At 40.2% G+C, this 27,354-nt stretch overlaps 1 protein-coding gene across 3 annotated transcripts in view; it reads right to left on the bottom strand.

Annotated features, from left to right (window-relative positions):
- Window positions 1-27,354, bottom strand: part of SLC12A1 (solute carrier family 12 member 1) — a 168,569-nt gene that overhangs the window by 108,736 nt on the left and 32,479 nt on the right. For 2 of the 3 annotated variants that reach the window (XM_089670336.1, XM_089670338.1), the window contains exons 5-9: window positions 22,429-22,568; window positions 19,492-19,602; window positions 6,745-6,856; window positions 2,460-2,587; window positions 18-102 (exon numbers count right to left, since the gene is read on the bottom strand). In XM_089670336.1, coding sequence (XP_089526462.1) covers window positions 18-102; window positions 2,460-2,587; window positions 6,745-6,856; window positions 19,492-19,602; window positions 22,429-22,568 — 576 coding nt within the window. Of the gene's footprint in view, window positions 1-17; window positions 103-2,459; window positions 2,588-6,744; window positions 6,857-19,491; window positions 19,603-22,428; window positions 22,569-26,409; window positions 26,506-27,354 lie in introns of all 3 variants that reach the window. The other variant, XM_089670337.1, reaches the window with a different exon arrangement.

Genomic DNA, 27,354 nt, shown 5'->3' on the forward strand with positions numbered 1-27,354 from the left:
AGGAGACTGGCACTCACCTGCACAAATAGCTACCGCCAGATAAGCAATAGTTGTGATAATGATGGCAAGCATGGTTCCCTTGGGTATAGCACCTTGAGGATCCTGACAAAAATATCAAAATGTGAGTTTAGCAACAATACCTGAAAATGTGCATGGTGCTTTTGCTGCAAGTAAGATATCACTTTGCCTTATGTGTCTAAAATGGCCTACTGTGCCAACATTATTGTAACAATGACAGCTATCCGCAGGGCCTTTTATTGCCCCTTCTTACTCTGGCCACAGATGTAGGATTTTGCACAATTTCATGTACCACATATAAAGTGAGATTCTGTGTAATGAAATACTAATTGCTTATTCTTTTTTCCTTACAGGTTTATAAATGTAAAAAAAAATGGCATGGGAAAAGTTGGCTGACACTCTAGGCTTAAAGTGTTTGTAAATCTCAGACATCATATATAAACAAAGCATATCTCTCTATAGTATATACTCAATTAGGAGCTCTAAGTGTCATTTCTGTCTGCTGCTTTGTTCCTCTGCTACCAGCATGAGTCACTTCTGACATGTTTTCCTGACACCAAGAGAAAAATGGTGACAGGAGAGGGACCTTCAGCTGATTGACAGCCTCAGCTCTGTTGCTGTGAGATGTGTGAAGGGGGGTGTGTCTCTTCCCTCCAATCAGCTCTCAGAGCTCTCAATGAACTCTGCAGTGTGTGATTTCAGCTCTCCGCCCCCTTTTAAAACTCTCAGACAAGCTTTAAAATTCTGCACTTTGAACAGCTGTAGAGAAGAGAAGGCTAAAGATAGACAGGTACAACTTATGTACGAGGATTTGTTTCATCTGTGTATCACCTTAGCCAGTCACTTCACTGGATACATGTAAGAGTTTACAACCACTTTAAAGCCTAATTGCAGCCAGAATAAAATAAAAAAGCACAGAGACATAACTTACAGTCAATAGAATGTGTCCCTTCTGCTTATGACTCTTCTATTGGGTAAAATTCCCCTCCGTCTATGCCTCTTCCTACCCCTGCCGCCATAATCTTCTGGTGCGGTGGGATTAATAGAACTAAAGGGCTGTCACCAGATCTCACCAAGGGTGCCCAACTATGCCAACCCTTTCCACTCAGCTATGCCATTCATAGAAGCTGTACCACAGTGAACTATGAATGGAGGATGGGCAGATGATTGAAAGCTCCACCTCCTCCATTCAGAGATCCTGTTTCATCCATAGCTGGGCAAATAGGGCAAGCATAATTGGGCACTCTTAATGAGAGCTTGAGACAGCCCTTTAGTTCCATTAACCCCGCTGCATTGGAAAATTATGGTGGCAGGTGTGGTGGACCATGAACGGAGGAGGTTTTCACCTAGCAGAAGTGGGAATCAGCACAAGTTATGCCCCTTGCGCTAATTTTTATTTTAGCTACTCCTACTACTTAGACTTTAAAGAAAATTTCAACTTTGCAGCCAAGTTGGCATAACACCTACTTTATATTTGTTACATGTAACTTAACATTTTAATTGCTTTTTTCTGGTAACTCCAGCCCTGAAAATTCCTACTTTATATGGGGAGAGAGGGGTGTGCTTTCCATATTCAACCCTATCTGTACTATGCTGGTAGATTTCATTATCAGTTGCTAACTAGATTCGGACACTGTGGGGGAGATTTAAGACTGGAGAGTGCAAAATCTGTTGCAGCTCTGCATAGAAACCAATCGGCTTCAAGGTTTTCTTTTTAAAGCTTACTTGAACAAGCTAAAGTAGCTGACTGGCAACCATTTACAGCTTCACCAGATTTTGAGTGCTCCAGTTTTAGTAAACCCCCCCTGTCTGTCTTAATAGAAGGTTAAAATCTAGAAGTTGGACTTTTGCATTGTATGGTAATGAGAGGAACTCAACTTGGCCATAGATGGTTCAAATCTCAACTGGTTCAGGAGGGACTAGCCAAGATTCAAGCCATTAATGGACAGGCTGATTGTACCCAAACTGATCCATCAATCTTGGGTACAACCAGCATGTCGAACTTTTACATGTGATTATAGCTGCTAGCAATAATTACTGTGTTCTCCCAGCAGGGACGGCTCCCCTCGCCTCCGCCGGGAGAACACATTCTCCCAGCAACACTGACTGTGGTAATGGGGGACTGGAGCTATTTGCCATGGTTACAGGAAATCAAGTGGCATCATCTATGGCCTGCCTCAGCCTATCTTTAGCCTTTCTACTGAGACCAGACTCACTCTGAACTTGTTGAGAAATGATTGCAGTGTTGCCATGACACTTTGTCCTAAGAAACATCCAAAAGGTAAGAAATATTTTTTTTAGGTATGCTGTGTAAATGGAAAGACATAACCAAAATATAATGTGCATTTCTCAAATTTTACTGCAAAAGTGGAAATACACTTTAAGCACTGGTTTGCCTTTTACAAATCTGGACCTACATAGAACAGACCAGGTCGGTGTACCTGCAAGTCTCCTGAAATATTTGCGCCTGCAAGAATTCCAGTAGCTGCTGGGAAGAATATGGCAAAGACAGAGAAGAAGCCTTCTCCATTCCTGAAGTCTGGTCCAAAGTTTTCAGCAAATATTGAAGCTGTAAAGGAAGAGTACTTGTTTATTACTTTGTAACCTTTTGCACATGGAAGCCATGAATAAAGATAGTGATCAGTAATAGGTAGCAGGAGCAGTGAGTTAGAAAAGAGATTACAGTCCCTTGTGTTTGCTATGCAACTCCAATATAGTAGGGTAATATACTGTAGTAGCTGTGTTATTAGTAGTGGCTCCTCAGTCATAGAGAGTAGGCTGTATCTACCACCCTCCTTAGCAATGTATATTGCCATCCCTAGTAAAAATCAGATTCTGGGATAAAACATGTATAATATATTAAAGCTAACTATAAAATGCATGGGTGTAATCTTTCTGGAATCTTGGTGTCCTTTGCGTATTTCTTCCAGATCTGTGTAGTAATCCATCATGCAGGAGCTTCCTGTGATAAAGATCAGTCAGTTTCTTCTTTCTCATTGTGCAAGGTGACCGGTCTTGTATCCACTCAGCAGAAAGCCTGTAGTGAGTGGTGCTGCTGGACACCTCCCATAGCTCTGCTCTCTGCACAAGCTATGTACAGCACATTGATGATCTTGGGGTGCAGCTGAATGAGAAACATTGAGGGCATCAGTTCCGCTATATGCCACCCCTCCTGTCCATCTTCCCTTTGCTGCCTGCAGGCCTGGCAACTTCTGTGCTCTCCCCCCCCCCCCTCTTCTCTGGTCCCCCCTGTGCTCTTCTCTGGTCCCCTGTTCTTCTCCGGTCCTCCCCCTCCCCATGATCTTCTCCGGTCCCCTCTGTTATTCTCCAGTTCCCATGCTCTTCTCTGGTCCCCTGTTCTTCTCTGGTTCCCTCCCCTTCCCCATGCTCTTCTCTTGTCCCCTCTGTTTTCCTCCAGTTCCCATGCTCTTCTCTGGTCCCCTGTTCTTCTCCTGCCCCCCCCCCCTTTCCCCATGCTCTTCTCTGGTCCCCTCTGTTTTTCTCCAGTTCCCATTCTCTTCTGTGGTCCCCTGTTCCTCTCCAGTTCCCCCCTTCACCATGCTCTTCTCCAGTCCCCTCTGTTTTCCTCCAGTTCCCATGCTCTTCTCTGGTCCCCTGTTCTTCTATGGCCCCCCCTTCACCATGCTCTTCTCCAGACCCCTTTGTTTTTCTCCATTTTCCATGCTCTTCTCTGGTCCCCTGTTCTTCTCCGGTTCCCCCTCCCCTTCACCCTGCTCTTCTCTAGTCCCCTTTGTTTTCCTCTAGTTCCCATGCTCTTCTCTGGTCCCCTGTTTTTCTACGGTTCCCCCCCCTCCTTCCCCATGCTCTTCTGGTCCCCTGTTTTTCTACGGTTCCCCCCCCCCCCTTCCCCATGCTTTTCTCCGGTCCCCTCTGTTTTCCTCCAGTTCCCATGTTCTTCTCTGCTCCCCTCTGTTTTTCTCCAGTTACCATGCTCTTCTCTGGTTCCCTGTTCTTCTCCGTTCACCCCCCCTTCCCCATGCTCTTCTCTGCTCCCCTCTGTTTTTCTCCAGTACAAATGCTCCTCTCCGGTCCCATCTGCACGGGGGGTTCCCCCCTCCCCTCTCCCACTGGCTGCTGCGGTGGGTAATGTCAGGATGGAGAGCAGGGAGGGGGCCGGTAAATATGTCATTTACTGGCCCTCTCCTTGTCTAGGATGACAGAGTCAGTGATCAATAGTTACACTTTTGGATGATGCCACAACTACATGACAAGGTTAAACCTAGTTTTGCAAAGGCACTTACCTCTTGGATGGTTATCTTTCAGTGCCATGCTAGCTAATGTAGCACTCGGGGCGTTTGAGAGCCACACTCTTCTGTACCTTTCTTTCTTCTGGGATGGCTTAGAGCAATTCTCATTGGTTAAAATGGTCACATGTCAGCACTGTCCAGTGCCCGCTCACCAGCATGATACTACACAGCCTCTGGGCTGTGTACTGCATTTTTTAGATGCCAAGACTGCTTCACTGGCTGAGTGGGCAGCAGAAGACAATCAAGGATGGAAAAAATTGCAGCACGGAACAGGCATGTGGGGAGGGTGCAGTGAGTTAGGTCACCTTTTAATTTGTTGTGAAAAGGTGAACTAATCCTTTAAAATCTCATATTTTTAAAATGCTTAAAGTGTTACTAAACCCAGGACCCTGCATTCACTATATCTGGTCTCCCACAGCACACAAAACATGGAAATGCAATTATTTTAGTAAATATAAACTGCTAAATACCTTTTCTCATCAGCAGTTACATCAGTCTTGTGACTCCTATCAGCGCTCAACAGAGCACTGGTTAAAGCTTGCAGGAGGAGTTTTCTCTAAGAGGATGCAAAACCCCTGACCTTTGTCTGGACAGTGTTGATTGGCCCTGTGCTGATCACATGCACTCTCCCAAGAAAAAAATAAAACCTCTCTAGCAATACACACTAAACTGAGCATGTGCAGAGTATCCACAGACATGCCTTATCAGGAGACAAGAGGGGGCACTGGAAGAAGGGGAGGATCATAGAGGTCAGGATCAAACAACCTTTTTTACACTGCAGAAGATTAACCCCTTAGGTTCCACAGTGAATATAACAAGCATGCTTTACTGCATATGCAGACTGATTTTACTGCTGTGAGTTTACTAACACTTTAAGTAAATGTAAAAAGTTAGTTTAATTTTTTATCTGCATCATTAAAATAATACCTGGTGATCCTGCTAATACGGTCACAATGCTATATCCCTGTAAGTAAACTGTACTCCTGTGTTGTCACACTGGATTCTGATGGAGACTACAAGTGGCCATTTCAACACACATTATGCAGGCATGGCCCACTGTTGTCACCATCAAGAAACCCACCTTGAGACATGTAGTGCTGCCATAGCAGCATGTAGCTAGAAGATGACTGCAAAGGGGCTGGGGGAGGTCAGCATCACATAGGTGTAACAAAGGATGAAATAAAGCGTAAGACAAGTAATTTAGTTGTAAAAATGGCAGTTGTTTATGCTATACAGTGCTTTAGCCAGCTTTGGGATTGATTTGCTAAAACTGGAGAGTGCAAAATCTGGTGCAGCTGTGTATGATAGCCAATCAGCTTCTAACTTCAGCTTTTTAAATTAAGTTTTGTCAATAAAACCTGAAAGCTGATTGGTTTCTATGCAGAGGCTGCCCCCGATTTTGCAATGTCCAGTTTTAATAAATCAACCCCTTAGTCCTCATGCACACTGGATGTTTTTACAGCTCCTGTTTTTGGCTTTTGGTGGTTTTGTTCTACAGCCAGTAAACTCCTCAGCCTATTATCCTATGTGTCCATACACACATAGGCTTTAATTAGTGTTTTTTTTGGCAGGGGTGTTTTTTGGCAGGGGTGTTTTTTGGCTGGAAAAAAACCCAGAACTTGGGTTTCTAGAGGAGTTTTTTAGCTGTAAAAACTGTCTGACTCTGAAAAACATGGCAAAATGCAGTAACACATGGGAAAACAAGGCAAACCAGCGTTTTGGGGTGTTTTTGTGTGTGTAAAAAAATGCTAAATGCCAAAAACTGCTGAAAAACTTGCATTTTTAAAGTGACTTTACACAGCTAATGCTACCAGAGTTGTAAAGACGCCCAGTGTGCATGAAGCCTAAATGTCATTCAGTTAGCATTTACACCTTCTTCATGATTTCAGGCCTTCAAAGACTTAGATACTTTTGGGGCTCATATTGAAACCAAGAAAAAAAAAGAGGGAAAAAATAAAAACCCTTTACCAAGATAATCAGGTAATGTAAGTTTGAATATAATAAGAATGGTAAGTACCTTTAGCGCACAATGCCCATACTATACTTGTTTTAAAGTGATACTAAAGGTTCCTTCTTGTGTCCCCCCGCCAGAGCTCCTTCTGGAGGAAGTTCCTCCCCCTTGCTGAGTGCTCCCAGAGCTAGCTGTTTGCTATGGGGGCACTCATGCCTGCTCGCTCCTGAGCCACCTCTGTGTGTCTATAAGGCTGTGATTGACAGCAGCAGGAGCCAATGGCTTCCACTTCTGTGTCTGAGCCATTGAGCAGGGAGAGACCTGGGAGAACTGCTGCTCTTGTGCACATCACTGGATCGAGATAGGGCTTGGGTAAATATTAGGGGGGATGATTTGGGAGCTGCACAATGAAGATTATTACCTTCATGCATTGAATGCATGAAAGTAAAAAAAACCTTCAGCCTTTAGAACCACTTTAAATACAAAATATATGCAATCGTCGTTTACCTTGGTAATTAAAGAATCCTCGTGATCTCTTTTCCTCTGTAGTAGGGATAACGGTTCCAATAAAGAAATTGGCAATGGCAATAAGCAGTATGATCAGCAGAAGAATCTGAGCCTGGAAGTAAGAGGAAGGTTCAGTGAGTGTGCTGACAATTTAGTGTCTGGATTCAGATAGAGGAAACAGGTATACTACAGTCCATCAGTTACAGCTCAGTAATAGAAAAATAGCAATAAAATTATATATGTCATCATTTTCAAAGCTTGTCCTGGTACAATTTCTACAATATAGAAAGATGATAAAGCCAGCATGTTTCGTATATTGCTCTTCAACAATAAATGTACAATATTGCTTTAAGTTTCAGCAGAGCTTCGCAAACCAGAGTTATAAATTGGGGAAAGTACTGTATTTGCAGTTAGCTTAGCCTTGAACTGAAATTGTTAGTTTACAATGAGCCCTATGTAATAAAAGAATTAGTTCGCTTTACAAAGTGTCTGCTTCTGAAAAAAAAAAACGAAAAAGACAAACTAAATACCTACTTAAAGTGACACTAAATGATACAAACAAACAAAAGGGTGCAGAGGCCTAGTGCATTACCAAAAATTTTGTATTTGAAAATAAAACCAAACATATACATACTCACAAAAGCCGTAGGCTATCCAGCAATGTACATCAAGCCAAGTGGTCCTTAATTAGAGATGAAACTCATATAACTCTGACTTCCATTAGACTTGCAAACTGACGCGTTTCGAGGGACAGGCCATTCTGAAGAAGAGGTCATGTCCCTTGAAACGCATCAGCTGGCAAGTCTGATGGAAAACAGGGTTTTATGAGTTTCATCTCTAATTAAGCTTTCAACGCTGGCGCCTCCGGGCCCTTTAAGGATTTTCAGATGCCGGGAGGCAGGGCGGGGTTTTGGGGTCATGTGATTTGCTGTCACGGTGATCACATGATCGGAAAAGGTCCCGATCGCAAGGGGAGATTGGGACCTGTCTGTAAGACACCGACATATGTGCTGGGAGCACGCAGGGCACGCGCTCTCAGCACATATGTGTTTTCAAATAGTACATAAGGCCCAGCTGTCGAGAGGCCACATATTTGCGTACGGTCGGTGTCAAGGGGTTAAAGTGGAACTTCACTCTCTCAATGAACATGGACTATTTGTAATCCTTATGCTGCTAACATTAGTAAATAGATAGGAAAGTAAATCTTATTTACTTGTTTTAAACAATTTTTTTTGTTTCTAACATTACATCTTGGTTTCTTGCCTAGGAAATTGATGTCATACATCCCAGGAGTCTTCTGGAGGGGAAGAGGGGTTTTCTCAGCTAAGCACACCCTCCTCCTTCTATGCCTGAGCTAAGAGCAGATGGATTCCAGAAAGTAAATGCTACGTGAATCAGCTGCCCTTTGCTCAAGATAGCCATGGCTAGAAATGCTAGTGGGTGTTTTCAAAGTGATTTCTCAGCAAAATAAAGAAGAAAGACCTGGATGGATGGGGAAGTTTGCTTTGAATATTAACACCTTCCCATCCGGCCTATAGCAGATTGACAGCCGGGCGGGACACTCGCTGTTGTGACTGGGCGCCATATGATGTCCTGTCAAAACGAGCCACGCAGCGGAGCGATCTGTCCAAGGGACACAGCCAATGACATATCACTGCACCGGCCCATTGCCAGTGTCATGTGACCGCTGTGACCAATCACAGCAGATCACATGTCAATTGTATACAATGGATGGCTTCCTGTCATGCCATTCATTGCATACAATTATGTTGTTAGCTGTGACTGGTCAAGGCAGTCACATGATACAGACAGGGCCAATCACAGCCCATCTGTATCATGTGATCAGCTTTGCCCAATCACAGCTAATCACAACAAAAGACTTAATGAATCCGTTTCATTCAGTAACAATGATTGCAAATATCAATGAAATACATTGGTATTAGCAATCATAATGTGTTAAAAAAAAAATCTGATCACTTGCTCAGAGTAGTTCAATGTTACTATGGTAACATTGTATTGCTTTGGTCACAGTGTGCTGAAAAATAAAATAGTAAAAAAAAAAAAAAATGTAATAAAAAATAAAAACAAATGATAGAAACATTTGAAAAAAAAAATACAAATTCAATTATTATTATTATTTTCACCAAAGAAATGTAGCAGAATACATTTTGACCTAAATTTATGAAGTAATGTTATTTATTTGCAAAATTTTATAACAGAAATTAAGAAAAGTTTGTTTTTTTAAAATGTTTGAGGTGTTTTTTTTTATTTAGCAAAAAATAAAAAACTCAGTGGTGATTAAATACCACCAAAAGAAAGCTCTATTTGTGTGAAAAAAATGATAAAAATTTCATATGGATACAGTGTTGCATGACCGCGCAATTGATCTGATTCTGGGTTATATTAACCTGACCTTCATGTAAATGGATAAATATGGTTTTTGCCTTTTGTTATAACTTGAACACATTAATAATTGCACTAGCAATGTGTATGTAGCCTAAATATTGATATTTGCACTGTTTTGCACTGAAAACGGTAATTTTATGTATTGTTTTTGAGATGCCAGTAAAAAAAGTGGCTCTGTAAATTTCATGATTTTTGCCAGTAAAAAATATATATATATTGATGCTGTCAGCAAATTTTGGCCTTCCTGTCAGTAAATTTCTCTTCGGGGTGTTGGCAACACTGATCGAGGCTGCCCTATGCAAAACTATTACACAGAGCAGGTAAGTATAATATGTTTGTTATTTTAAAAATCTTATACAGTCGGTTTAAGAATACATAGCTGAATAGAATTGCTTTAACCAATGTTTAGTGTCACTTTAAGTGCTGATACCAATAGATGTCAGTGTTCAGGAGACCTATTCTGTGGGCTTAGTTAACCCCCAAATCTAGAAGCAATCCATGACATCAGGGGGTTTATTTACTAAAGCTGGAGAGTCCAAAATCAGACTCCCTTCTGCATAGAAACCAATCAGCTTCCAGGTTTCATTGCCAAAGCTTTATTGAACAAGCTGAGGTTAGAAGCCGATTGGTTTCTATGCAGATGGGAGTCTGATTTTGGACTCTCCAGCTTTAGTAAATAAACCCCACTGAGTCTAATTTATTATGGGAGTTGAGAATGTTCACTCAAAGTAAGAGTGATGATTCAATTTAATTATTCAATCACATGAAAAGAAAATTCCTGATTATTTATTTCATCTGCATGTAATTGGATAATTGAAGTGAATCTGCACTCTGTCGTGAGTGAACATTCTAATCTCTTTCAGTAAATCAGCCTCAAGCTCTTAAAATTGACCTCAGATAGATCGAATCTCGTCTTGTTCAGCATGGACTGTATGAGATTCGATCCAGCTATGGGTAGGCTGATTGTACCCAAGTTGATCCATCGATTGACTTGGATACAACCAGAATGTCAGATTTTAAGTCTGCGGTTATTGCCAGTAGCAGTAATCATTGTGCTGTCCACGCACCCTCCCCCCCCCCACCCCATCAGGAGAACACTATATCTCTGCAGGAGGGATTCCTGCACCAACACTGACTGTGGGAACCCATGGTTACAGGTAACAAAATCACATAATCTATGGCCTGCCTAGGTCATGCCATGCCACCCCCATGCCATGCTTTGAAGAACTTTTGTAGCCAGTAGAGAGGCAGTTTTTTATGGAAGTTATATTACTTTAAACCAGAACCTAACTGTATCTGAGCACCACAAACTGAAACTGCTATGTAATTCATGTTTAATATTCAATGCAATCTCACCCATTCATGTCTCCATGCTTTATCTTATCAAGAAATCACTTTGAAACCCACCCCCCTCAGCTATGGCCATTTTGAGTAAGGTCAGATGATTCATGTAGAATTGACTTCCTGGAATCCAGCTGCCCTTAGCTCAGGCAAGTAGGCAGCTGAGAAACCCTCCCCTCTTTCAGATGAAAGAAAAAAATGCCCTTGAAGACTCTTGGGATGTATGACATCATTTTGGCCTTGGCCATGAAGCAGGAAGCAACTGCAGAAATGTAAGTAAAATAAATAAATAATATACCTTCCTATCCATCTACTAAGGCTAGCAGCATAAGGATTAAAAATAGTTCATATTGAGTGAGTTTAGTTCCAATTTATTATTTTGATTCATGAAGAAGGGGGAGAAGAGTAGGATGTTCAAACCCCCCGGTCACTGCACCAGCTGCATGGGCATTGACAGATAATCATTCACAAGGGTAAGTGCAGGAAAGACTGGGGGGGGGGGGGGTGAGGGTTAGTAGGGTGTTACTTTACCTAATCGATTTTTGTAAAAAGGTGAACTTACACTTTAAGATTGCTCTTCACTTTTATGACCGCAACAGAAGATAAGCATGTATCAACCAAATTGGGGACACATGGCAATAAAAAACATATATATTGCTGCTACATGTAGGTAGTGTAAGTATATGATAGTAAGTAGAAAAGGTAGGTATTCAAACATATTTTTTAGTTTCCCTGCAAATGAATTTTAGAAGGGAAATATTTGTGCAGAGATCTTTTAGGTCTGAGAATCAGCATACTTGGGCTTAAAATGCAAAGTGCAATTAAAATATATAAAATGCAGCAGCCTACAGCGTCCAGCCAGAAAACACTGTTCATTCACCTAACTACAGGTGCATCTCAATAAATTAGAATATCATCAAAAAGATAATTTACTTCAGTAATTCAATTCAAAAAGTGAAACACGTATATTATATAGCTTCATTACACGCAGAGTGATATATTTCAAGCATTTCTTTCTTTTAATTGTGATGATTATGGCTTACAGCTAGTGAAAATCCAAAATTCAGTATCTCAGAAAATTAAAATATTGTGAAAAAGTTCAATATTGTAAACTCGTGGGGGTTAATTTACTAAAGCTGGTTCACTCAGAATCTTGTGCACTTCTGCATAGAAACCAATCAGCTTACAGTTTTTATTGCTAAAGCTTAACTGAACAAGCTGAGGTTAGAAGCAGACTGGCTACAATGCACAGGTGCACCAGATTCTGAGTGAACTAACTTTAGTAAATAAACCCCATGGTCTCACACTCTAATCAGCTAATTAACTCAAGACACCATTTAAAGGTTTCCTGAGGCTTTAAATCATCTTTCAGTCTGGTTCAGTATGTTACACAATCATGGGGAAGATTGCCGACTTGACAGCTGTTCAGAAGACAGTCATTGACACCCTCCACAAGGAAGGTAAGTCACAAAAGGTCATTGCTAAAGAAGCTGGCTGTTCACAGAGTGCTGTATCCAGGCATATTAATGGAAGGTTGAGTGGAAGAAAAAACTGTGGTAGAAAAAAGGTGTACAAGCAACAGGAATAACTGCAGCCTTGAGTGAATTGTGAAGCAAGGACCATTCAAGAATTTGGTGGAGATTCACAAGGAGTGGACTATGGCTGGTGTCAGTGCTTCAAGAGCCACGACATACAGACATATCCAGGACATGGCCTACAACTGCCGCATCCCTTGTGTCAAGCCACTCCTGAATCAGAGAAAATGTCTGAAGTATCTTACCTGGGCTAAGGACTGAATTGTTGCTCAGTGCTCCAAAGCCCTCTTTTTGGATGAAAGTAAATTTTGCATTTCATTTGGAAATCAAGGTCCCAGAGTCTGGAGGAAGAGTGGAGAGGCACAGAATCCAAGTTGCATGAGGTCCAGTGTTAAATTTCCACAGTTGGTGATGATTTGGGAAGCCATGCTATCTGCTGGTGTTGGTCCACTGTGTTTTATCAAGTCCAAAGTCAGCGCAGCCCTCTACCAGGAAATCATAGAACACTTCATGCTTCCCTCAGCTGACCAGCTTTATGGAGATGCTGATTTCATTTTCCAGTAGGACTTGGCACCTGCCCACACTGCCATAAGTCCCAATACCTGGTTTAATGTTCATGGTATCACTGTGCTTGTTTGGCCAGCAAACTCGCCTGAGCTAAACACCATACAGAATGTGGGGGCTTCCATAACACCTCAGCAGTGACACAGGCTGATGGCCTCCATGTCATGTCGCATTGATGCAGTAATTCATGCAAAAAGAGCCCCAACCACGTATTGAGTGCACACTTTACTGTACATGGACATACTTTTCATAGGCCAACATTTCTGTATTAAAAATCCTTTTTTATTGGTCTTATGTAATATTCACATTTTCTAAGATACTGAATTTTGGGTTTTCACCAGCTGTAAGCCATAATCATCAAAATTAAAAGAAAGAAATGCTTGAAATATATCACTATGTGTGTTATGAATCTATATAATATATTAGCTTCACTTTTTGAATTGACTTACTGAAACAAATTAACTTTTTGATGATATTCTAATTTATGGAGATGCGCCATGTCTTTGTAGGTTACGTACATCCTCAGTGCTCCTTGCGGTGACTTATTGAATAAACCTGATTACCTATACTCATTACTGAAAGCCATCTTCATGGTATACTGTACATAATGATCTCCAGTTTACTAGAAATCTCTGATCAATAACTACGAACGACGATTTTGAATAATAGTTATTAAGAGCCTAGATGATGTAATCCACTTTTCAAGACCTGACAGGCTGAATTGGGTACACTAAATGTATTCCAGTATATAAAGTTAATCAGTTGCTATGGGTTGTTGCACAAAATCAATAATGCCATAGATATAAATTGAAAAGTACTTGACCCGGTAATTTCTTTATAGTCTGTGTGTGTGTAGAGGATATATAACATGACCTCTGATTTATGTTGCTGAACATATCCATGAGTTAATGGTCTTCAATGTGCCACAAATATTACCTTTCCCAGGAACAATGTTAAAGTCCAAAATAACATAAATGTATAATGCAATTAAAGGTGAATGACTTTTCCAACTAAATTTCACAATCTAAAAAGAATTTATGACTACATATTCCGTACTTTACATTTTTAACTATTGTTATTATTGTAACCCTTGACAATTTCAAGATATTTATAATGTAAGTGGAGACAAATGGTAGACATTGTAAATTGTAGGTTTATGACACACTTACAATGTAGCTGCTATTGTGAATAACGTTACAAAGACAAGTTCTCTGAAGGCAAGATAGCGGAACAGAGGACAAAAAAGTCACAGTGTGATGGTCCATCATATATTATTACCAAGTTAAACATCTGTGGTAGTTAAGTCTGAGTTTTATGATATTTAGTGACTGCTCTTAAGTAAACTCATCTTGATGCAAAGTTCATGTCTTGAAGATTCCCCTCATTTGACTTTCCATGACACATTGAAGTGGCTATAAAATATGTTGGATAACCTCAAACCAATCTATATATACATTTATGATCCGCCATTAATATACAGACTACCTGTTGATGATAAACTTGATGCATGTATAAGTTATCGAATAGTACGTACATTTACTTAATTCTCAATATCTAAACACTTTGAATCCTCTGCAAAAATGAGTGTAAGTCTTTTACATATCAGGGACCCTGTCAGCAGGGATTGGCACCCCTTTTAGTAAGGTCCTTCCTTTGCCTATGGCAAGTGGGTGGAGTGTGGTGTCCCTATAAAAACATGATATGGGAGGAGTATCAGGCAGGGAACTGAAGGAAACAGGCTACCCCTCATTTACGCTATGTAGATTTCTAACCTGAGAAGGAGAGTACCCTTTGGGGTAGGCTGTAGAGACTCAGAGAGAGAACTTATTAGAGGAGGACCTACAGGGAAGAATATGGGAGAGTTACCAGATATTCTTTGTTATGATGTTGATCTGTGTTCTGTATATGGAGCCATTGAGTTGAGAAAGATGATATAAGGATTAATGGTGCACTGAAATGAAAATTCTGGTTCCAAAAACCAAAACCGAAAATTCAGGATGAACTTTGCCAAAAACCGAAACTGAAATGTCTGTTTATGTGGGGGGTGGGGAGGCTCAGATTTTGTTTTTTTACTTTTAATGGGTGTTTTTATTAATTTGTTTTAAGTTATGATTTTATTGCTATCACATAGGGGACCAATAGTCGCCTATGTGATAGCATATAAGTGACCGGTCCTCTTTGTAGGGGGAGGGGCAGTGTGTACAAGCAGGGGGCAGGAGAGGAGCAGTGTATACAGTGGGGGAGCTGTGTATACAGACAGGCTCCCTCACTTGCTGCTGCTAAATGTCATTGCCAGTTTTTAAATGCACTTGGGGGCTTTTTTTTTCTTCACTTTAAAGCTCCGAGAAGGAGCTGTCATTCGCCTCGCCGCTAAAGTAAACAAATGGGCGGGGTCACTATGCAATGTTACTGGATGACCCTGCCCCTTTGTTTACTTTTGAGGCAGGGCGAATTGCAGGTCCTTCTTGGAGCTATATAGTGAAGAAAAAAAAGCGAACAAGTGCAAGTGGATGGCTTAGAACAGTGTTTGGCAAGATGTTAGTCGCAGCATACCTGTCAACCAAAGCCATGTTAGGGCATGAAAGGTTTTGGAAAAATGTATTGAGCCCTAATTCCACCAAGGTTGATACCACTTTCCTAGGCATGCTTGAATAAGCATAGCCCTCAACTATTATATTTTATCATTAGACAAACATTGAAACCACAATGTGCAGTTAAAGATGGCTGCATGTGACATGAGTCTTGGCAATCTCAAAAGTCCCTCCCACTTCTGATCTTCTGATTTACCCAAAAGTATCCAAGATGGCCAGAAATTGTAACTCTTTCTGCTTTATTATGATTTTCTAATATGCAACTGCCCTACGTACTGGCTCACATGCACTTTAATGAAAAATGGGCAGCACAGTCGCTAAGTAGTTAGCACTTCCGCCTGTCAGCACTAGGGTTATCAGTTTGAATTCCAGCCATGACACTACCTGCACAGAGTTTGTATGTTCTCCCTGTGCCTGCGTGGGCTTCCTCCAAAAACATGCTGGTTGGTTAATTAGCTCATGTCTAAATTGGCCCTTATTTGTGTGTGTATATACACTGTTCAAGAAAAATTAAAAGAACACTTTGAAAGCACATCAGAACTCAATAGGGAAAAATATCACACTGGATTTCTATACTGATATGGACTGGGTAATGTCTTAGGAACATAAGGATGCCCCATCGTTTGATGGAAATGAAAATGATCAACCTACAGAGGACTGAATTCAAAGACACCCCGAAAATCAAGTGAAAAAATGATGCAGCAGGATAGTCCATTTTGCTGAAATTTCATTGCAGCAACTCAAAACTCAGTAGTTTTATGGCCCCCCACGTGCTTGTATGCATGCCTGACAACATAGGGGCATGCTCCTAATCAGATAACGGATGGTGTCCTGGGGTATTTCCGCCCAGATCTGGACCAGGATATCATTGAGCTCCTGGACAGTCTGAGGGGCTACCTGGCAGCGTCAGATAGACTGAAACATGATATCCCAGAGGTGTTCTATTGGATTTAGGTCAGGCAAGTGTGGGGGCCATTCACTGGTATCAATTCTTTCATCCTCCAGGAACTGCCTACATACTCTCGCCACATGAGGCCAGGCATTGTCATGCACCAGGAGGAACCCAGGACCCACTGAACCAGCGTAGGGTCTGACAATGGGTCCAAGGATTTATTCCCGATACCTAATGGCAGGCAGGGTGCCATTGTCTAGCCTGTAGGGGTCTGTGTGACCCTCAATTGATATGCCTCCCCAGACCATCACTGACTTACCACCAAAACTGTCATGCTGAACGATGCAGCATAACATTCTCCATGGCTTCTCCAGACCCTTTCACATCTATTACATATACTCAGGGTGAACCTGCTCTCATCTGTGAAAAGCACAGGGCGCCAGTGGGGGACCTGCCAATTCTGGTGTTCAATGGCAAATGCCAATCGAGCTCTATGGTGCCGGGCAGTGAGCACAGGGCCCACTAGTGGACGTTGGGCCCTCAGGCCACCTTCATGAAGTCTGTTTCTGATTGTTTGGTCAGAGACATTCACACCAGTGGCCTGCTGGAGGTCATTTTGTAGGGCTCTGGCAGTGCTCATTCTGTTCCTCCTTGCACAAAGGAGCAGATACCGGTCCTGCTGATGGGTTAAATACCTTCTACAGCCCTGTCCAGCTCTCCTAGAGTAACTGCCTGTCTTCTGGAATCTCCTCCATGCTCTTGAGACTGTGCTGGGAGACACCGCAAATCTTCTGGCAATGGCACGTATTGATGTGCCATCCTGGAGGAGTTGGACTGCCTGTGCAACCTCTGTAGGGTTCAGGTATTGCCTCATGCTACCAGTAGTAACACTGACCCTAGTCAAATGTATAACTAGTGAAAAACAGTCAGAAAAGATGAGTAGGGAAATATACAGTATGTTAGTGGCCTCCACCTGTAAAACCATTCCTGTTTTGGGGGTCGTCTCATTGTTGCCCATTTAGTGCACCTGTTGTTAATTTCATTAACACCAATGCAGCTGAATCTGATTAGCAACCCCCTCTGCTAATTAACTGACCAGATCAATATCCCAGGAGTGTAATTGACTTGATGCTATACTCTGACTAAAAAGTGTTCCTTTCATTTTTTTGAGCAGTCTATGATTGTAAGTTAGAGACTGTTCTGTGTGTGTGTATATGTATATATATATATATATATATATATATATATATATCGCTGAACAAATTGATGGCACTATATAAGTATCTGTAATAAATAAAAAATACAATTAACAGGTGTGCCTAAGTGGTCTGCTCCTCCACACAAGACTGCAATCATTCACCAACATTCTTGTTCAACAAATTCATTCAGCCTTACTGTAGCTTTAACCCCGGGTACTTTGTGTCCCAGGTTCTCTTCCTGCTAGTGCCAGGTAAACAGCAGGTTTTACTCTTCTGGAATAAGAGTCTACAGGTTGCCTTTTTTAAAAGTTAATTGCAAATCAACTTGGATGGGGACTAGGAACTATGGGATACTCCAGAATACTAATTCCGAATGCAAGGACACTACCTCCTTAGCAGCAGCGACTTAACACAGCAAAGTATTAGGAAATGAAGTGGACAGCACTGGTAAACCATTTGCAATGTCCCAGACCAGGCAAGCCTTAATTGAATGTGGCACGGATTAACAGCAGCAATAGTCACAAGGTTCCCTGTACTCAGTGTCCCCAAGGCTTGGCTGTCTCCCGTAGACTCCAGTAGGCAGACTCTCCCATAAAGCTCCCAGATAAGATCCTCAGGGGTATCCATCTTTTGGCTAGCAAGGACTTGAAGGATAGGCCCCCCAGCTGGGTACAGCTGGAATCTCAATGAACGGGTTGGATCCTCAGTAGCATGGCCAGGAAGGGCAGGCAGCCCTTAGGGATGGGAACCTCTCCTCCAGGGAAAAGGACCCTGCTCTCTGTGGCTCCAAACTATTTATGCACTCCTCAACCACTGGAAATCTCCAGAAAGAAGGGAGAAGCAATCAAACTTACAGCCTGCAAAGCCCAGACCAGCCTAAAGTAATCACAGACTGCTCTGCTGGTTACAGGAGAGCTACATCACTAAATTTGTTTAGCAGCCTATCTAGCAGGGTACTACATTACATTTTTGCCAACATTTTAATTTCTTCTTTTCACATTTAATTCTTGTTTCAATAAAATGTTCAATATTTTAAAAGAGGAAACATCTTAAGATTTGCCAGCTAATATTTCCACTTTGAACTAGATGAATCTAACAACTTACAGTGATTTCCTATGAAGAGCTGCACAGTTCTTTCATCTACATCCACACTCCCTACAGATTTGCTGAAAGTTTACTGAGAGTATTCTGAAGATTCACTTAATCCTTTCATTTTCCATTTGCTGTAATTACTCTATGCAATATTTGCCAGTGGCCAGCAAAAGGGGCTAAATTTGTTCATCTGTTATAAAAAAAACTTCTTGGTTAATTTTTATGCCTTTGCTATGCTAATATTTTAGTGTTTTAGGATCTATTGCATTCTGAATTGGAACTAGATATCCATTACATTGGAGTAAACCCACCATATACAGCACATAGAGTTATAGTTGCTCCAGTAATAATGCATGTTTTACTTTTTTATATTATGCAGTTTTTGAAGACAGCATAAAATGTTGCAATATGGTTGGGGTCAATAAAAGAAAGAATAATTAATGCAAACAAGAACCCATATACAAAAAAACACTCAAAGCACTGCGAGACATCCCCCTGTAATCCAAAGCATAGATTGGGTGTCGACAGGGGTGGACTGACCATTTGGAAACTCGGGCACTGCCTGAGGGCCCTGGGTCAGTAGGGGGCCCCATGAGATGCCCCTGGTACCTTTTTCTAGGCTTTTTTGAGTTTGGCCAAGGACACAGGGGCCCCATGATCCCCTATTGCCCGGGGGCCCCATGAGTTGTCAGTCCGCCCCTGGGTGTCGATGTTCAAATAAGTCCATCCAGGTTAGCAGAAACAAAACGTAAAACAGAAGGTGAAAACATAGCACACTGGGAAGAAGCCACTATATAGAGAGGCAAAGTTAGGGCTTCAGCCTGAACTCCTTTTGGCTATGCTTTTCTGACATATATCGCTCACCTATGGGGCTTAAACATAGAGATGAGATCAAGCCCCATAACGGGGGCAAAACATGCAAGAGGAGCAAAGCCAGGAAGAGTTCAGACTAAAGCCATATCTTTACCTCTGTATAATGGCTAGGTTCTGGTGTGAGGTGTTTCCACCTTCTGTTTTCCAATACAAACATGGAGTCACATACACATGGAAAATGTGATTTGAAGCCATTTAGTAATATGGAGGGTTATATAACTTTGTAAAAATTGATTGCGTATCAGTTGTCTTACCTTTGCTTCCCACTCCATGCCAGCTACAGAGATGCCAAGCAATAAGATAACTGTTATTGTGCCCACAATCCTGATGTCATTCATGTCATCCACCATAAGTGCATTATTGTCCTAAAGAGAAATAAAAGAAAAACAAATTGTATATCTGCTTGTGTGCTATTCATTCATTCACACAGTAAGTCAACGTGCGTCACACACAGTAAAGAACTATTAGTATCATTGACGAATATACCGTATGTGTGTGTGTATATATATATATATATATATATATATATATATATATACATTTTATGCCAACATAAATGTAGTTGTAAAAGTATAACTTTGTTTTAGAAGTTAGCAGTTATTTTTTTAATAAGGTGTCAAAATGACATTTTCCGTAGGTCTGCCATGACAGATGGTCCATCATATGACAGGAACATGATGGAACTTAATTATAAGTTTAGAAGGGAGCACATATCTTAATCTCTGTTCTTAAAAGTCAAGAGTTCTATTGTTTTAAAGGAGTTCTGGTGTATGAGATCTGTTTGCTCTGAAATATCCCTGCCTGGCAAAATATAAGTAAAACAAGTGAAATAAAATGTTTAACCCTAGTCTGTCCCAAATCTAAGGAAGTGCTAACAGCACTGGTATTTTCTAAAAAAAAACAAACAAACAAATCAATTAATTATGGCTACCTCTATAAAAAGTATTATATTTGATATACAGATAAACTCTTTTGAGCAAAAAATGGTGTTTCACTTTAAACTGATTATTATAACAATATGTAAAGCGCTTTAGATGTCCTCAGTCAAACTTACGAACGGAAGGCAAACATAATGTTAATGTAATAAAAAAAAAAAGGATATCACTTTAAATTGAATGTTTAAAGCCTGAGCTTAGGAAAAATGTGTGCTGGTGCCAGCTGAAATAGGGGAAATCTGAAGTCCTTTGCTCTGCTTTCATACCCCGTGTCTGTAATCTTCTGCTGCTGCCGGGGTTAATAACAGTGCTGGACCTGTGACAGGCACTCATTAACAATGCCAACTATGCCCTCCTTTCGAGCCCTCCTCCTCCATTCATAGGAGCTGTATTATAGTTTCTATTGCCAGCAACACAAATAACATATAGTGTTGTAGTAATGTCCCTTGTAATATATTTTTTTAACATGTTTTGATTAATCTTAGGCTTTAACCACTTGCCTTCCTGAGGATTTACCCCCTTTCCTGACCAGGAAATTTTTTGCGTTACGGTGCTGTGTTACTTTAACCGACAATTATGCGGTCATGCACCCAAATGAAATTTACATCCTTTTTTTCCCACAAATATAGCTTTATTTTGGTGGTATTTGATCGCCTGTGCATTTTTTTTTATTTTTTGCGCTATAAAAAAAAAAAGACCAACAATTTTGAGAAAAAAAACAATATTTTTTACTTTTTCCTATTAAACATGTCCATTAAAAAAATTTTAAAAATCAAATTTCGTCATAAGTTTAGGCCAAAATGTATTCTGCTACATATCTTTGCTAAAAAGCAAAAATCCCAATACGTGTAAATGAATTAGTTTATGTGAAAGTTATAGCATTTACAAATGGCGGTATTAATACTGGGATTTTTTTTTAAAATTTTTACTAGTAATGGCGGCGATCAGCAACGTATAGCGGGACTGACATCCCCAGTGACACCAATACAGTGATCAGTGCTAAAAAAAAAGCACTGACACTGTACTAATGGCACTGGGCATGAGGGGCAACCAAAGGCTCAACTGTGTGCTGTTTCACTATGTGCTGTGTCCGTGTGCTTCACTGTAAGCACACTGCTTTGAATGGCTGTGCTGTGCACAGCCATCCAAAGCAGTGTGCACGAGCTGGCAGGGAGGAGAACTGTTTTGCTTACAAACAGTTCTCCTCCCCACTGAAAATGCTTGGCAAGGACCGGGCACCTGTGAGTAATCACTGGCCGGGACCCGGTAATTGAGAGCTGCAAACGCAAATGGCGTCGCGGGGAGTGCGTGCGCGTGCCCCCTACCCGGAAATGCAAAATCATGTGTATATATACGTGATTTTGTGCACCTGTGCTGCCCTGTATTTCTGCTATAGGGCGGTCGGGAAGCAGTTAATATTCTTGTGTCTGTTTTATATGTGCTTAACTGTGGATGTAATCAGGCCTGCTGAAAAAACAGAAAACTCTGCCATCTTCCGTATAGGCGGAGTGGATCTGAGGCAGTCCCATAGAGCAGAGTGGAGTCTCTCCATGTCTGCTCTGTATAAACTGAGCGAACATGGATGTTTCATCCACCTGCTCTACTCCAATCAGCAGGGTATCAGTGGACAAATCCCCTGATCATCACAATGGAATTTGCCCCATGTGAAAGGGACGTAAAAAAGGTTTCTAAAAGTTACTAAGATCCACAATAATGAGTGGATAACACTGAACTTCGAAGAAGAAAGCCAGCTGAGTTACAAACATATGCTGTCATTTTTGTAATATGCTAGTAATCTCAGACTGTCAAAAATGTGAAAACAATTGTAAAAATAGACTGAAAATGGCTGTACCTGAAATGAAAACAACATAAATTTAATATGTGTAAACTACGTAATTTTGTTATTATTTTTTTTTGTAACGAATGGTTGATTAGCAATTATTGAAATAAAACCATCTGATGCTATATTATAAGGATATCTACCTAGGAAGAAAACAGCAATTTAAATATAAAGCATCCCAGAAAAAAGTATGAATAAAAACAGCTCTTTTCAATATCCTTGTAAAATGGGACACAAAACAAGGAACATCTACATGGAGTGACTTTGAAGAAAGTGTTTGAGAAAAAACAATCACAAAACTACTTAAATACACTTGAGTTGTTTATTACCCTCTAGAAAGATTAATGATCTCGGTGAGTCTATTCAAACATCTTTATAGATATTAAATTTCATTTTTTAAAGGCAATAATACTCACTTTAAGAAGCTCCACAACAGTTTCTGAAAATCCGACCACATACATAGCTACAGCCACAGCGTTGGCGAAGGCAAAGATAAGTCCTATGGATCCACCAAATTCTGGCCCTAGACTTCTTGATATAAGATAATACGCCCCACCTAAGGAATATAACAAAAGCTAAAAGCTAAAAACACTGCAGCAGTTAGGGGCAGCATTAGGGGATAGTCTACCAGAACTGCCAAGTTCCCTAAGCAGACCACTGATGGATGGGATACATTGTGTATTATTTAACCTGGGGCACAGACAAGAAAAGAGGCATTAATATGACATCCGTGCCCCGTACACATACAGAAAAATATATATGAGAGGGGAAAAGGAACATTTGCTAGTCGTGATAAAAAAACAACAGGGTTTTCTATATTTGCAATAATTTTAACTTAATTAATGGCCAGATCTATAGGAATTAGATATGCATCGTCTAGTTAGTGTTGGGAATAAATATAGTGGTGACCAAACCACATATATAGGCATATGAAGACATTCTACAAATGTAATTTTCTATTCCCAACTGGCATTTGTGCTCAATACATGGGAGCAATACCAGGAAATTACCTAATCTGCTAGAAAACTGGCTTATATATGAGAATCTTAAAGTACACCCTTTCTGTTATAAATGGTGTTAACATAAAAGACCAAGGACATCCAAGGGAGCATGCCATGAAATTACTTATCTGTGTTGAAACAGGAGCAGCACAGAACAAGTTAGGCATTAAAGGTGTTTCTCGTAGCCAGTTTGTTATATTTTTCTTTTATTGATTCTGTTAAGCATTAACTCATTGAAGATGTTATTGGTGACAGCTCTGTGAAGGGAGAAAGAATGGGTCCATTTATTGAACTTGGAAACTTGAGGGAGCTATTCCCTTTGCTGCACCCCATTATTTGCTTTTATATCTAAAATCATTCAGGTTTAGTCATTTTCAGAATGCAGAAATTCAAAATTGGCCAATTAGTCAGTAATTACTGGACATTAATAATTCAAAGAATATTCTAAGACATGCAGTAACATCATTAAGATGTGAGAAATAGAAATAAAGATGGAATATTTCTGAAAAAAGGAGTTGGAAGCAGGCTTACCTTAACTGAGATGGCTTGTAATGCAGAACTTATTGATATATATAATACTTAGAATGTATAATCCTATGTATTCTAATATACATTCATCTTGAATGGGTAGGAAGGAGACTGGTAAGAAATGTTATGATAGAACTCTTCTGGATCTGTGATACTGCCTTGCTGAACAGACTCGTTCTTACTTACCTTCTTATTTTACTTACCTTCTGCCACAAGCTCTGCCTGATTGGAAATATCATACTGCAGTTACCTTAAAGAACTAGTTTGCCTTCTAGCATGCAGACTAAACTTCTGTCAGCCAAAGAAAATTCTGCCATAATAAAGGTGAACAGTAACAGTTAGGAGTCTCCCAGCAAAACTCGTAGCAATGCTCTAGGGCAGTGGTCTCCAAACTGTGGCCTGGGGGCCGGATGTGGCCCTTTGCCCACCTTTATCTGGCCCTTGGGGCATTACTCTATCAATGATGGAGCACTAATCCCCCTACTAACACCATCAATGGGGCAGTATTCCTCTAATTGATATCAGCAATGGGGAGCTTTTCCTCCCATTAAAACCAATGATGGCACTGATGCCAGGGCATTTTCTACTCCAACTGGCCACAGTCTAGCCCCCCCTAAAGCCAAAAGCACAGTAAACTGGCCCTTTGCTTAGAAAGTTTGGAGACCCTGCTCTAGGAGTTTCCCGGTCAGGATTCATGAGGTAAGTAGATGGCCTACATCTATACAAAGGCCATTTTTCAACTTTGGTCACAGCTGCACAATGTGTTTTTATCTACAGATGCCCCTGTAAGCAGTTTTTTTGGCAAAGGTGGGCTATGCCTGTGAACATCTTTTGAACAAACATTTTGGGAGTAAGTAAGGGCACAACAAGTGTAGTGGTCACCAATGGACAAGCCTCCTCACTTGGATGCAGTGTTTAGAAGAGTACTGGAAAGGGGTGATAATATGATGGTCATAGCTGCTTAAAAGATGACTGTACTTGCTGCATGACTATAACCCTACAATATTCATGCTCTAGTTCTAAAACTGTAAATTTAAATAGGTACCTTGAATTTAAGATTATCTGTTTTCCACTGCCTGGCAGGTACCGACCATTATATCCTTCGGCCTTGGTATCCAGTCAGTAACAGTATTGCCACAGAATTGGCAATACTCTGAGATAAAGAAAAGGGAAGAGGGACTGTGTTCAGCCCTGTACACACATTGAGAATATCGGCGATTGATCACCCTTTTTTTTGCATGCTAGTCTCATATTGAAAATTCCCGTATGACAGAATACAACTTCGGAAGTGATGTATAGTATTGTAAAGTATTCTTTCATTTCCGAGAATGTGCATTCTTGGTCACTCGATTTTTTTTTTTTCAGCTAAATACTGTACTGATTAAATGAAAATCGTTTGTTCATACATTTTTTGTGCTCCTCCATTTGGATATCTTTGCATGAACTGTCGTGATTGGCTCTCAGAAGCTGTGTACTAATGATCAGATTATCGGATAATTGCTCCGAAAGCAGTATTTTTTCGGCCAATTTTCTTTTCGTGTCTACGGAACATTAGGTTGGTTTACGTTGATTATTGGCCAGCCTGACACAGATCCCCTCCCCCGCATCCTTTTTCTAGAGTATGCACCTATCCATTGCCTTTACTAAAGTTACATATACACTAGTAGAATTTTGTTCCAAAAATGGTCATTAACGTTTGTAATCATTAGTGGGGTCAATTTTGACGTTCGTTTTTGACCGTAGTGCCGTCAGAATTTGAATGATCAGGATGGAAAATATTTTTCTCCAATGAATGACTGTTTTAATAGTGTATTTGGTTTTCGTTTAGGAAAATGTGTTTGTTACAAAACCCAATGTTAAAAGCAATGAAATTTTGAAGCACTTTCAAACGAAATTTGTCCAGTCATGAAATGTACACAGAATTCTAGTACAAATGTTCGAACGAACAATCATTCGAAAATCCATTGTTGCATAATAGCCAGCTTTACTGCATACAAACACAGGAGACTTTAACCACTTCACCAGTGCCTTACTGGTAGAGTAGCAGAAAACAAAGGAGCTTTCATAACTAGGTACTCATTTATATTTATAATTCTTCTGTACAGGTTATACCTATTGAAAGTACCGGTATGTTGTTTTGTTGAAAGTACCTTTTATTCTTTATTTTACAGGCAACTGTTCTTATTTATTCATGTTCACTGGTATCCAGTAGGTATAATTCTCGTTTCAGTGAACCATCATATAACTAGTCTACTATTCTGCAACATAGATCCAGTCACATTGGTAGATATTCCATAGAAAGATGATAAAAATCTACTGATTCAAGCAATTTAAATGGGCTATAATGAATTACCCTTTCTATTACAGTATATTGTATGTCCTTGGTAACAGCAGACATTTTGTATGAACTTTGGGCTTAATATACTGTATATCAATAGGTATTGACCATATAATGCTATGCTGAAAATGTACCATTTTGTTTCTTTAATAACGGTGTTCATTAAATTGTTGCAAGTATAAGAAAATCGTATTTGTTCTGATAATAATGGGCATATCAAAAATATTGAAAATTTCAGCTGCCAAAATATAAAGAGTAAGAGGCTCGGTCATTGTATGCCTGTTGTTTTTCTCATGCTAAATGTAATCTCTGTGTAAACCGATGTGTTCACAGATGACTGTATTCGGTTTCCTGTGTGTGTGTGTGAGATGCCTTCTGGGCCTGCTCCATATTCCTGTTTGGTTGCTCTTCCAGAGCAAGTCCTCTCTGTACATTTTTTGAAAATGATAAATACAGATTTAAAAAAAAAAAAGGAACATATAACAATGAGATCTTCAAGTGTTACCATTTTCTACTATAGAAGTACTTACCTCCTCTGACTATGCCATTGGTGCATATGGCAGACATAGAAAGACCAGTTAATGTGGTCACCACCACGCTGAGACATATGACGACCACTCCAAGCCCTGAAAATAGCAAAGATACTTGAAGTTTACCTGTACCATACACAAGCGGCCAGCAAAGACTTCTTCTGTACCCAAGGATAGGGCAACACATAATCCTTGACTGTCCTGTAATGCACTTTATTTAAACACACTTACCTTGTTGGTAGCTCAGTTCTACACAGACACAGTAGGGAAGATGTGTTTACATTTTTTACAATAAATTGCATTTTAGTGAGCATTACTACAGTGCCAAAGTGACATTATTAGAGTCACACTATCAAAATTCATGAAAAAAAGAGAAATTATACTTTTTTTCATATATTTTCAGTATCCTAGCAATAATGAATCCGCCCTATTGTGTCTGTGTGAATTATCAGGCTTAGAAGACTTTAATAAATTACTGATCCAAAAAAAATCATAATGATTACAAAATATTGTCGGTTTTACAAATAAATAAGACATAATTGTTCTATGTAATAAAATGTTATTTGTTAAAAAAACAGTAAGTTCCTTTTCCCCAACCTGCCTGAAACCAATTTACTTGCCTCATTGGTATATTGGTGATAAAATATATTAGTTGCCTGAAGTCCCAACAGTTTCAGAGAACACTGTTCGTGTCTTATTTATTTGTATTTCAGAATGTAATTATAATATCTCAACACACTTTTATGTATTGTCCAATCCTTGATTCCAGCCAGTTGTGCTGTCCATTCTTCAGAAGATACCACCTGAAATGTCCTTAAAAAACAGTTGTATCTATGACATTTGCCCTATTCTTCAATGGTTATATCTAATACTATCATTGTAAGTCTTTACAGTTCTCTTGGGGTAATTTCAATGTATACAACCATAGCAAGGGTTAAAATTGTT

This window comes from Staurois parvus, unplaced genomic scaffold, assembly GCF_062004578.1.
Source record: "Staurois parvus isolate SC_StPar_1 unplaced genomic scaffold, SC_StPar_1.0 ptg000089l, whole genome shotgun sequence".
NCBI lineage: Eukaryota > Metazoa > Chordata > Amphibia > Anura > Ranidae > Staurois > Staurois parvus.